The following is a 12,498-nucleotide window of genomic DNA, read 5'->3' as shown; positions in this document are numbered from 1 at the left end:
GTATCCAACATCAGCTCAGGTAATGATCTCACGGTCGTTGAGTTTGAGCCCCACCTTGGGCCCTGTGCTGATAGCTTGGAGCCTGGAGCCTGCTTCAGATTATGTCTCTCTCTCTCTCTCTCTCTCTCTCTCTCTCTCTCTCTCTCTCTCTCTTTCTCTCTCTCTGACCCCTCCCCTGCTCATGCTCCCTCATTCTCTCTCTCTCTCAAATATAAACATTAAAAAAAAGTTAATAAAAAAAAAGAGAACTGAATGTTGATGGGGGTGAGGGGTTGGGAGTGAGGAAAATGGATGATGGCATTGAGGAGGACACTTGTTGGGATGAGCACTGGATGTTGTATATAAGTGTTGAATCATGGGAATCTACTCCCGAAGCCAAGACTACACTGTATATACAATGTATGTTAGCTAGCTTGACAATAAATTATTTAAAAAAAAAAAAAAAGCAAAGGGATAGAAAAACATTTATCATGCAAAGGGAAAAGAAAGCTGGAGTAGCAATACTTAAAAAATAGACATTAAAACAAAGACTGTAACGAGAGACAAAAAGACTGTAACGAGAGACAAAAAGGGAGGGCAGAGAGACAGAGACACAAAGAATCCCACGAAGGCTCAGCACTGCACTGCACCTGATGTGGGGCTTGAACTCAGGAACCACAAGATTATGACCTGAACCAAAATCAGATGCTTAACCAACTGTGCCACTCACGTACCCCATAAGGAGCTGGTTCTTCAAAAAGATCAACAGGAGTGCCTGAGTGGCTCAGTCGGTTAAGTGTCCAACTTCAGCTCAGGTCATGATCTCAAGGTTGGTGAGTTCAAGCCCTGTGTTGGGCTCTGTGCTGACAGCTCAAAACCTGGAGCCTGCTTCTGATTCTGTGTCTCCCTCTCTCTCTCTGCCCCTCTCCTGCTCTCTTTCTCTCTCAAAAATAAACATTAAAAAAAAAATTTTTTTTTAACATTTATTTACTTTTGAGACAGAGAGAGACAGAGCATGAATGGGGGAGGGGCAGAAAGAGAGGGAGACACAGAATTGGAAGCAGGCTCCAGGCTCTGAGCCATCAGCCCAGAGCCTGACACGGGGCTCGAACTCACGGACCGCAAGATCGTGACCTGAGCCGAAGTCGGACGCTCAACCGACCGAGCCACCCAGGTGCCCCCAAAATTTTTTTAATTAAAAAAGTCAACAGGGGCGCCTGGGTGGCTTGGTCGGTAAAGCGTCCGACTTCGGCTCAGGTCATGATCTCATGGTCCGTGAGTTCGAGCCCCGCATCGGGCTCTGGGCTGACGGCTCAGAGCCTGGAGCCTGTTTCAGATTCTGTGTCTCCCTCTCTCTCTGCCCCTCCCCTGTTCATGCTCTGTCTCTCTCTGTCTCAAAAATAAATAAATGTTAAAAAAAAAAAAAAAATTAAAAAAAAAAAAAAAGTCAACAAAATTGATAAACCTTTAGCCAGACTCATCAAAGAGAGAGACAGAGAGGACTCAAACAAAATCAGAAATGAAAAAAGGAGAAATACCAACAGAAATAATGTAAATACAAAGAATTGTAAAAGAATATTATGAAAAATTATATGCCAAAAATTGGACAACCTAGAAGAAATGGATACATTTCTAGAAACATATAAACTACCAAAAATGAAATCGGAAGAAATAGAAAATCTGAAGAGATGCCTGGGTGGCTCAGTCAGTTGAGCGATCAACTGTGACTCAGGTCATGATCTCACGATTCCCAAGTGTGAGCCCTGTGTTGGGCTCCATGCTGACAGCTCAGAGCCTGGAGCCTTCTTCACTTTCTGTGTCTCCATCTCTCTCTGCCCCTCCCCCACTCTTACTCTATCTCGCACCCGTAAGAACGCTCTCAAAAAAAAAACAAACAAAAAACATAAAACATTAAAAAATTTAAAAAAAAATCTGAACAGACTGATTACCAGCAATCAATGTGAATCAATAGTCAAAAAAACAAACTCCCAAAAAACAAAATCCAGGACCAAAGAACTTCAACAAGCGAATTCTACTCAACATTTAATGAAGAGTTAATACCTATACTATCAAACTATTTCAGAAAATAGAAGAGGAAGAAAAGCTTCCAAATTCATTCTATGATGCCAGCATTATCCTGATACCAAAATCAGATAAAGACGTTACAAAAAAAGAGAACTACAGGCCACTATCTCTATTGAACACAGATGTAAAAACCCTCAACAAAATACTAGCAAACCAAATCCAACAATATAAAAAAATCATTCACCACAATTAAGTGGGATTCACTCCTGGGTTGCAAGACTGGTTCAATATTCACAAATCAATCAACTTGCTATATCATAACAAGAGAAAGGATAAAAACCATATGATCCTTTCAATAGATGCAGAAAAAGCACCTGACAAAGTACAACATCCATTCATGATTAAAACCCTCACCCATGTAGGTTGAGAGTTAATATATCTCAACATAATAAAGGCCATATATGAAAAACTCACAGCAAACAACATCAAAAACTGAGAACTAAGATCAGGAAGAAGACAAGGATGTCCACTCTTACCATGTTTATTCAACATAGTCCTGGAAGTCCTAGCCACAACAATCAGACAAGAAAAAGAAATAAAAGGCATCCAAATCAGTGAGGAAGAAGTAAAACTTCCACTATTTGCAAATGAATCATACAATATATCAAAAACCCTAAGAATTCCACCAAAAAACTACTAGAACAATAAATAAACTCAGTGAGGCCACAGGATTCAAAATCAATACACAAAATCCACCGCATTTCCATAAGCTAATAATGAAGCAGCAGAAAGAGAATTAAAAAAACAATCCCATTCACAATTGCACCAAAAATAATAAAATACCTGGAAATACATTTAACCAAAAAGGTGAAAGACCTATACTCTGAAAACTATAAAACAATGATGAAAGATATTGAGGACAACACAAAGAGGTGGAAAGATATTCCATGCTCGTGGACTAGGAGAACAAATATTGTTAAAATGTCCCTACTACCCAAAGCAACCTACAGATTTAATGCAATCCCTATCAAAATACCAACAGCATTCTTCACAGAACTAGAGCAAACTAACCTAAAATTTATATGGAACCACAGAAGACCCCAAACGGCAAAAAAAAAACAAACAAACAAACAAAAAAAAAAACAACTTGAAAAAGAACAACAAAATTGGAGGTATCACAATCCCAGATTTCAAGTTATATTACAAAGCCATAATAATCAAAACAGTATAGTACTGGCATAAAAACATAGATCAACAGAACTGAATAGAGAGCCTACAAATATGTCAACATTTATGGTCAATTAATATTTGACAAAGGGAGCAAGTGTATACAATGGAGAAAAGACAGTCTCTTCAACAAATGCTGTTGGGAATAGCTGACAGCTATAAGCAAATCAATGAAACTGGACCACTTTCTTACACCATACACAAAAATAAATTCAAAATGAATTAAAGACTTAAATGTGACCTAAAACCATAAAAATTCTAGAAAAAAGCACAGGCAGTTTATTTCTCTGACATTGGCTACAGCAGCATTTTTCTATATATGTCTCCTGAGGCATGGGACTACATGAAAATAAAAGCCTTCTGCACAAAGGAAATAATCAACAAAACTAAAAGACAACCTATGGAATGGAAGAAGATATTTGCAAAGGACATATCTGATAAAGGGTTAGTATCCAAAATATATAAAGAACTTATACAACTCAACACACAAAAAAGCAAATAATCCAATTAAGGAATGGGCAGAGAACAGGAACAGACATTTCTCAAAAGACAGACAGCTAACAGACACATGAAAAGATGTTCAACATCACTGATCATCAGGGATATGCAAATCAAAACCACAATGAGCTATCACATCACACCTGTCAGAATGTCTAAAATCAAAAACGCAAGAAACAGCAAGTGCCAATGAGGATGTGGAGAAAAAGGAACCCTGTGCACTGCTGGTGGGAATGCAAAATGGCACAGCCACTGAAGAAAACACTAAGAAGGTTCCTCAAAAAATTAAAAATAGAACTACAATATGATCCAGCAATTCCACTATGAGGTATTTACCCAAAGAATATAAAAACATTAAATCAAAAAGATATATGCATCTCTATATTGTGGCATTATTTACAACAGTGAAATTATGGAAGCAGCCATTGACAGATTAATGGATAAAGATGTAGTATACACATAAATTAGAATATTACTCAGCCATAAGGCGGAATGAAATCTTGCCATTTGCAACAACATGAATGGGTCTAGAGTGTATAATGCAAAGTAAAATAAGTCAGGTAGAGAAAGACAAATAGCATACAATTCCACTCATATACAGAATTTAAGAAATCAAACAAATGAACAAGAACAAGAGACAAACTAATACAGAGAATTGTTGAATCACTATATTGTATACCAGAAACTAATATAACACTGTATGTTAACTCTGCTGGAATTAAATTTAAAAAAGAATGGTAACTATATCAATATTGAACAAAGCCAACATTAAGGCAAGGATTACTGCTAGAGACAGAGTGATATTTCAAAATGATAAAAGGTTCATCAACCAGTAAAATGTAACAATTCTAAATATACATCTAATATCATAAAAGGAAAAACTGAAATAGAAAAAAAAAAACACTATTACTATGGAAAATTTTAACATACCTCTTAAGAAGATGGCAGAATAGACAAAAAGAGTTAACAATACAGAAGTCTGAACAACATAACGAGCAAACTTGACATATCTGACATCTGGAACCCAACACTCAACAATGATCGAATATACATTCTTTTCCAGTGTATGGAATTTTCCAGACTGTTGATATCCTGGGTCATAAGCAGGCCGCACTAAATTTCAAAGAATAGAAAGTACCAAAGAGAGACAACCAGAAGAATCCCTGTACATTAGGAAATTAGGCAATACATTTCTAACTAACATACATATAAGAAGCCACACTGGAAATTTTAAAATACTTTCAACTGAGTCATAATAAAAATATGATACATCAGTACTTGTACAGCAGCCAAAGCCATGCTTAAAGGAAAATGTATAGCCATAAATGAGAGAATGTCAAAAAGCTAAAAACCAATTATCTGAGTCTCTATTTCAAGAAGCTAGAAACAGTAGCATATTAATTCCAAAAAAGAAGGAAATATTAAGCACCAAAAATAAATAAAATACAAGACAAACCTATGATAATAAAAAACTAATAATAAAACCTAAAATGGGCTATTTGAAAACACCAATGAAATGTTGATTAAAATGAAACATCACTGTAGATTCTAGAACCTCCAACATTTAAGGGAAAAAAAAGGATATTAAAAATATCAATTTACAGTATTTGATGAAATGCAAATTCCTTGGAAAACATAAATTATCAAACTTTGGCATAAAACGAAACAAAATCTGAGTATTTATTAAAGAAACTGAGTCCCACAAAAGAAAAAATCCAGAGCCCATTGGTTCCACTGGTGAATTTTCCAAACCATGTAAACAAAAAATTACACTAACTTCATAAAGAAAATAAAATAGAAGGAACACAACTCATTTTATGAGGCCTGCATCACCCTGATAACAGAACCTAACAGGATAATACAAGCAAAGTAAATTGCCAGTTCAAACTATATTTTTTTTTAAATATAATTTATTGTCAAGTTGGCTAACATACAGTGCATACAGTGTGCTCTTGGTTTTGGGGGTAGATTCCCGTAATTCATCGCTTACACACAACACCCAGTGCTCATCTCAACAAGTGCCCTCCTCAATGCCCATGAACAATTTTCCCCTCTCCCCCGTGCCCTACCATCAACCCTCAGTTTGGTCTCTGTATTTAAGTCTCTTATGGGTTTGCCTCCCTCTCTGTTTAAAACTATTTTTTCCCTTTCCCTTTCCTAAAACTATTTTTTCCCTTTCCCTTTCCCCATGGTCTTAAGTTTCTCAACTTCCACATATGAGTAAAAACATATGATACCTGTCTTTCTCTGACTTATTTCACTTAGCATAATATTCTCCAGTTCCACCCAGGTTGTTGCAAATGGCAGGATTTCATTCTTTCTCGTTGCCAAGTAGTATTCCATTGTAGATATAAGCCACATCTGCTTTACCCATTCATCAGTTGATGGACATTTGGGCTCTGTCCATTCTTTCACTATTGTTGAAAGCGCTGCTATAAACACTGGGGTACAAGTGCCACTATGAATCAGCATTCCTGTATCCTTTAGATAAATTCCTAGTAGTGCAATTGCTAGGTCAAAGGGTAGTTCTATTTTTAATATTTTGAGGGACGTCCATACTGTTTTCCAGAGTGGCTGCACTAGTTTGCATTCCCACCAACCGTGTAAGAGGGTTCCCGTTTCTCTACATCCTTGCCAATATCTGTTGCTTCCTGAGTTGCTAATTTTAGCCACTCTGACCAGTGTCAGGTGGTATCTCAGTGTGATTTTGATTTGTATTTCCCTGATGATGAGTGATGTTGAGCATCTTTCATATGTCTGTTGGCCATCTGGATGTCTTCTTTGGAAAAGTGTCTATTCATGTCTTCTGCCCATGTCTTCACTGGATTGTTTATTTTTCAGGTGTTGAGTTTGGTAAATTCTTTATAGATTTTCGATACTAACCCTTTATCCGATGTGTCATTTGCAAATATCTTCTCCCATTCTGTCAGTTGCCTTTCAGTTTTGTTGATTGTTTCCTTTGCAGTACAGAAGTCTTTTATCTTGATGAGATCCCAATAGTTCATTTTTGCTTTTATTTCCCTGGCCTTCGGAGATGTGTCGAGTGAGAAGTTGCTATGGCTGAGGTCAAAGAGGTTGTTGCCTGTCTTCTCCTCTAGGGTTCTGATGGTTTCTTGTCTCACATTTAAGTCTTTCATCCATTTTGAGTTTATTTTTATGTATGGTGTAAGAAAGTGGTCCAGTTTCATTCTTCTGCATGTTGCTGTCCAGTCCTCCAGGCACCATTTGCTAAAGAGACTGCCTTTTTTCCATTGGATAATCTTTCCTGCTTTGACAAAGATGAGTTGGCCATACATTTGTGGGTCCGTTTTTGGGTTCTCTATTCTGTTCCATTGGTCTGTGTGTCTGTTTTTGTGCCAACACCATACTGTCTTGATGATTACAACTTTGTAGTAGAGACTAAAGTCTGGGATTGTGATGCCTCCTACTTTGGTTTTCTTCTTCAATATTACTTTGGCTGTTTGGGGTCTTTTGTGGTTTCATACAAATTTTAGGATTGTTTGTCTAGCTTTGTGAAAGATGCTGGTGTTATTTTGGTTGGGATTGCATTGAATGTGTAGATTGTTTTGGGTAGTATCAACATGTTAACAATATTTGTTCTTCCAATCCATGAGAATGGAATGTTTTTCCATTTCTTTGTGTCTTCTCCAATTTCTTTCATAAGTTTTCTATAGTTAAACATATAGATCTTTTACATCTTTGGTTACATTTATTTCTATGTATTTTATGGTTCTTGGTGCAATTCCAAATGGGATCGATTTCTTGATTTCTCTTTCTGTTGCTTCATTATTGGTGCATAGAAATGCAACCGATTTCTGTACACTGATTTTTGTATCCTGCAACCTTGCTGAATTCATGTATCAGTTCTAGCAGCTTTTTGGTGGAGTCTTTCAGGTTTTCCATGTAGAGTGTCATGTCATGTGCAAAAAGTGAGTCTGAACTTCTTCTTTGCCAATTTAGATGCCTTTTATTACATTTTGTTGTCACATGGTCATCTATCTGTAAGAAACCAGAAAGTGTTATCTAGCTTTGTAGCAGGAGAAAAACCTAGTGATTTTGGTGAACATATTATTGTCTCTGTCCCAGAGGCTGTTATAATAATTTTGCTTCACATGGTAATGGCTCAGACTAGGGTAATACTAGTGGATTTATAATTTCAAGATATATGTAGGGATAGAATTGGTAATATTTGATAACTGTTCTAACAGATCTCAAAACAAAGTAGCTCATAAAGAATTGCAATTTATTTTTGTCCATTGTGATAGTCCAAATAGCCTCAGTTCATTTATGGCTTTATTCAGTCTTTAGAAAGATGTGAAATACCAGTAAGATCTGACAAAGTTATCATTCTGTTAGGGAAATTGAACCAGTCACTCAGTTTCTGAGATAAGTTTGTGGTTTGTAAAAATGTAAATGCTACAATTCTTAGAGTTTTAATGTACTCCTGGTGTTCAGTGACTGGTAATCTTATCTTCATTCTATTTAAAATATGAAGGGCTTAGTAGTGGGAATTTAAAACAAAGGGTCTTGAGGCACCTGGGTAAGGCTCAGTCGGTTAAGCATCTGACTTTGGCTCAAGTCATGATCTTGTGGTTTATGAGTTCGAACCCCACATGGGGACATGCTGACAGTGTGGAGTCTCCTTTGGATCCTCTGTCTCCCTGTCTCTGCTTCTCCCTGTCTCTCTTTCTCTCAAAAATAAAATAAAAAACATTAAAAAAATACAAAGGTCTTTCCTGAATTATTTGAAAAGCTGAAAACCATCTTAAAAAGGATGGGGATTTCAATTTATGAGCAAGTAGTATTATGGATGGATTTTGAAGAATTTATAAGGAGTAGATATTTTTATGGAGATACAAACATAAAAATTTAATAAATGGTGCTTGAAACCAGTTCAGGATTATGAACCAAGTTGCTTAAAGTGGAAATTATTCAGGAGAAAAATAGGTTGAAACTTCTTTTCACAATCTAGGAGCAAGTCTCAGAAATTATATGCATAAATCATAAACTGAGAGTTAAACATAAAAACTTTAATTCAAGACTGATATTTATTCCTTTTATTGAAACATTTAGTATTTGAAGAAGCCTCTGCAAAATCTCCATATGGCACTAGGTGGCACACTGTGACTTTGGATGAAAATAATATATTTTGTTTACGTCTCCTGGAAGAAAAGAACTTAGATGAAAATTTTGTTTGAAATAGATAATCTGTAATGTTATGAAGTATCTCAGAGTCATTTTTTGAATACCAAGCCCTGATGCTGAGATTAAAATGTTTAAAACTACTGTACTTTAAGTTACTACTGACATCCTTACAATAATAGGGTTATTAAAAATGACTAGAATTTATTAGTTTATTGAAGAGTTCACTCAGCATATATTACAGAATGCACCTATACTTTTATGGAAAAATGATTTTCAGTCAGGCGTTGTTGTAAGATGAATGTTATACTGGTTTTGCATATGAAATATTAGAATTAAGAATTAAAATAAAGTCTTGAGCTAGTAGCTCTTTCTTTGAATGTGTGCATGTGTACTGAATATAAAAGAACTAACTTTGCAAAATTTATGGTAGAACTGAAACATTTATAGAAGAAAAGAATATTAGATTTCCAGTTTTCTGTTCAGACATTACTGCAGCATTGCTATCTTGTGATAACTTTAGTTCCTAGAAATTCATGAATTTATGAAGACTCTTGAATTAGAGAATAATGTATAGAATGATGGATTTTGTGATCTGATATGTATCTCCATTTATCTACCTGTAAGATTTTATGTGATTGCATAATTGTTGGAAATATCTGAAATTATCGGAAAAAGAGCTGAAGAGCAGGCCACCTACTTAAACTTGTTCATCTGGCCTGAAAGAAATAGTTATACTCCTTGGTTAAACAATGCTTAGGTAACCTAAATGATAGATGCCAATCTAAGTTATCTATAGAGCTAATAATCATTGGGTGATGAGTTTAATCAAAAGGAGATTTTATTGTGTTAAATTTATTGGAAAGTATGGGAATAGAGATGATTCAAGAATTTTGCACAGGATGGAGTTGGAAGAGTGGTCACAGATTAATGAGTTTTGGTGTAAGCTTATGAGTTAGGTAAGTAGATGCCATGTGGATATCCGGTGTAAAGTCAGAGGAATGAAAGAATGTAGGGGTAGGTATTTATTTTAAAGATGTAAAAGTTAAATTCTGGCTGCTTTCATACAAAAACTATGATTGAGTAGTTGTCACAGAGATTGTATGGCCTGCAAAGCCTGAAATAAATTATCTGGCCCTTTGTAGAAGTTTGTTGACCCATGCTTTAGAGGGTAATGCCTTTTTCTTCTCTTCAAGTCATACCGCTCGTCAAGCAGTTTCTTTGAGAATAATGTATTGCTTTCTTTCACATACTCCCGCAATAAACAAGCAATTAAAATTAACCAGTAGGTGAGGAGAACCCAAAATGGAATGTGAATAATGTAATCACACTGAAAGTGGTGAGGATGGGAAGTACTAATTTAAGTAATTTTGGAAACAAAATGCAGTACTTTGGATGCTGTAAGGCTAAAGATAAGAACTTTATAGAAATGTAATCTTAATAATATGTTTCTCAGAGTTGTGGGCTCGCAATTATGAAACTATTTTATTTGTATGTTAGAACTGAACATGTAAGTAAATTCAGATAATGAGAACTGAGTTTCTCACTGGTAGAGAAAGAAATTACAAATGAAGAAAGGGAAAGAGTAAAATCAACCATATGCGTGGGATTAAAATCAGAGGTATCAGACCTGTGATACGTAAGTGGTGGTGCTACAGTGTGTACACAGCAGTATTTGTGCTTCTTAGAAGAGCACATTTCCAAACTGAAGATTGTATTTATTCTTGAAGTAATTTATTTTTAAAGTTGTAAAATCAGTCTTTTTAGAAATAAAAAATCTCTGACTTACTTTCTTTTCCTCGTTTAATCTTTCAATCCCAAATTAGTTTTAAGTGTTTCCTTTATGAGAAAATGTGAGAAATAATGAATTTGTCAGCCAAATATATTTTATATGTTGACTAATCTAAAATATAATAAATATTCTCTTTTCTCTATATAGGCTTCATTCCAGCGCTCTAATAGTCATGACAAAGTAAGGAGAATAGTTGCGGAGGAGGGTCGTACAGCAAGAAATCTGATAGCTTGGAGTGTTCCACTAGAAAGCAAAGATGATGATGGTATGTGTTTTTAAAAAGTTTCATTTTTGTTGTAAATTAGGAGGATATATTTAGCCCTAAACAGTAGATAGACCGAAAACAGTTTACAATTCAAACTCTTGAGCAAATTAGCATGCATTAAATAGGAAATAACTTTTCTGTTGCTTTTTTATCTTAGCTAATATACAAATGGTTTCATGAAAGTGTTAGTTTTGCTCTTTCACATAGGAAGGAATGTGGGTTATGATCGGCATATTAATTTTCTTTTTTAAGTTATAGGAGATTTAGATTTTTTTCTTTTGTTAAATTCTTCTGAAAATAAAGAGGCTTTAAAATTTTACTGTATTCACTACAGTTACCTAGGTATAGTTTAATATAATGTTTTAGAAAATAAAAGGTGAGTGTATTTCTTTAGTTACTATTTGAACTAGTTCTTTCACTTCAATGGGTAGAATGATTGTGAGCACTGCCTAGATCCTGGGGATCCAGAAGATTGTCTTGGGATATAGAAAAAAGGAGGGTGGAGTGTGCCAAAGGGCACCTCACTTTGAAATTTTCTGAGGGCTTGTAGAATATTCCTCATATTGGGTTTGTGTGATGTCCTTTCATGATTAGATTCAGTTACATATTTTTGGAGGGATTCTGTAGAAATTATGTTGTGTCCTTTTCAGGGCATCATAGGAGGCACAAGATAGTGGTTTTGTTTTGTTACTATCGATGTCAACATTTACCACTTGGTTATCTTCTGAGTTTCTCTACTGTTAAGTGACTAACTTTTTCCTTTGTAATTAATAAGTAATATGTGCTAAGATAGTTTGAAACTATGTAAATATCTCTTAAAACAGTCTACCCACTACTTTCAGCTTCTGTTGATAATTCTTAGCTAAGTTATTACTTCTGGTGGTTGTAAAATGGTGATTTGCTAACCTCAGCGTTCCTTCTATACTTATTAACTGACATTTAAAAAAAATGATTTATTGATTTTTGAGAGAGAAAACGTGAGTGTGGAAGGGGCAGAGAGAAGGGGGGACATATAATCCAAAGCAGGCTCTGAGCTGACAGCAGACAACCCGATGCGGAGCTTGAACTCCTGCACCATGAGATCATGACCTGAGCCAAAGTTGGAGGCTCAACCAACTGAGCCAACCAGGTGCCCCTAGCTGACATTCTATTAAAAAGTGTATTTATTTATTTTTGAAAGAGAGTGAGTGCGTGCACACAAGTGGATGAGGGGCAGAGAGAGAGAGAGGGAGAGAGGGAGACACAGAATCCAAAGCAGGCTCCAGGCTGTGAGCTGTCAGCACAGAGCATGACTCTGGGTTTGAACTCACAAACTGTAAGATCATAACCTAAGCCAAAATCAGCGCTTAATCAACTGAGCCACCCAGATGCCCCTATTAGCTGACATTCTAATGTAAGGAAGAGCTTTCTCTTTTCTCTTTGTATTTATATGTGTAAGTTTATATTTGTTTAAATTTGCATGGGGTCATGATTTCTAATTTAATTTAATTTCATATTTAAAGTTATAATCTATCACTCTGTTTTGATGCTTAAATTGTTCTAGGTTTGTCTTAATTGTTCTGTCAGTGGG

At 35.6% G+C, this 12,498-nt stretch overlaps 1 protein-coding gene across 7 annotated transcripts in view; it reads left to right on the top strand.

The window, feature by feature from the left end:
* SCAPER (S-phase cyclin A associated protein in the ER) overlaps positions 1 to 12,498 on the top strand; it is a 549,552-nt gene that overhangs the window by 40,555 nt on the left and 496,499 nt on the right. For all 7 annotated transcript variants that reach the window (XM_042988321.1, XM_042988320.1, XM_042988324.1 and 4 more), the window contains one exon: positions 10,811 to 10,928. In XM_042988321.1, the coding sequence (XP_042844255.1) occupies positions 10,811 to 10,928 (118 nt within the window). The remainder of the gene's footprint in view (positions 1 to 10,810; positions 10,929 to 12,498) is intronic.

The sequence above is a fragment of the Panthera tigris genome, chromosome B3 (assembly GCF_018350195.1).
Source record: "Panthera tigris isolate Pti1 chromosome B3, P.tigris_Pti1_mat1.1, whole genome shotgun sequence".
NCBI classification, from domain to species: Eukaryota; Metazoa; Chordata; class Mammalia; order Carnivora; family Felidae; genus Panthera; species Panthera tigris.
This window is presented reverse-complemented; position numbering and strand designations above follow the sequence as displayed.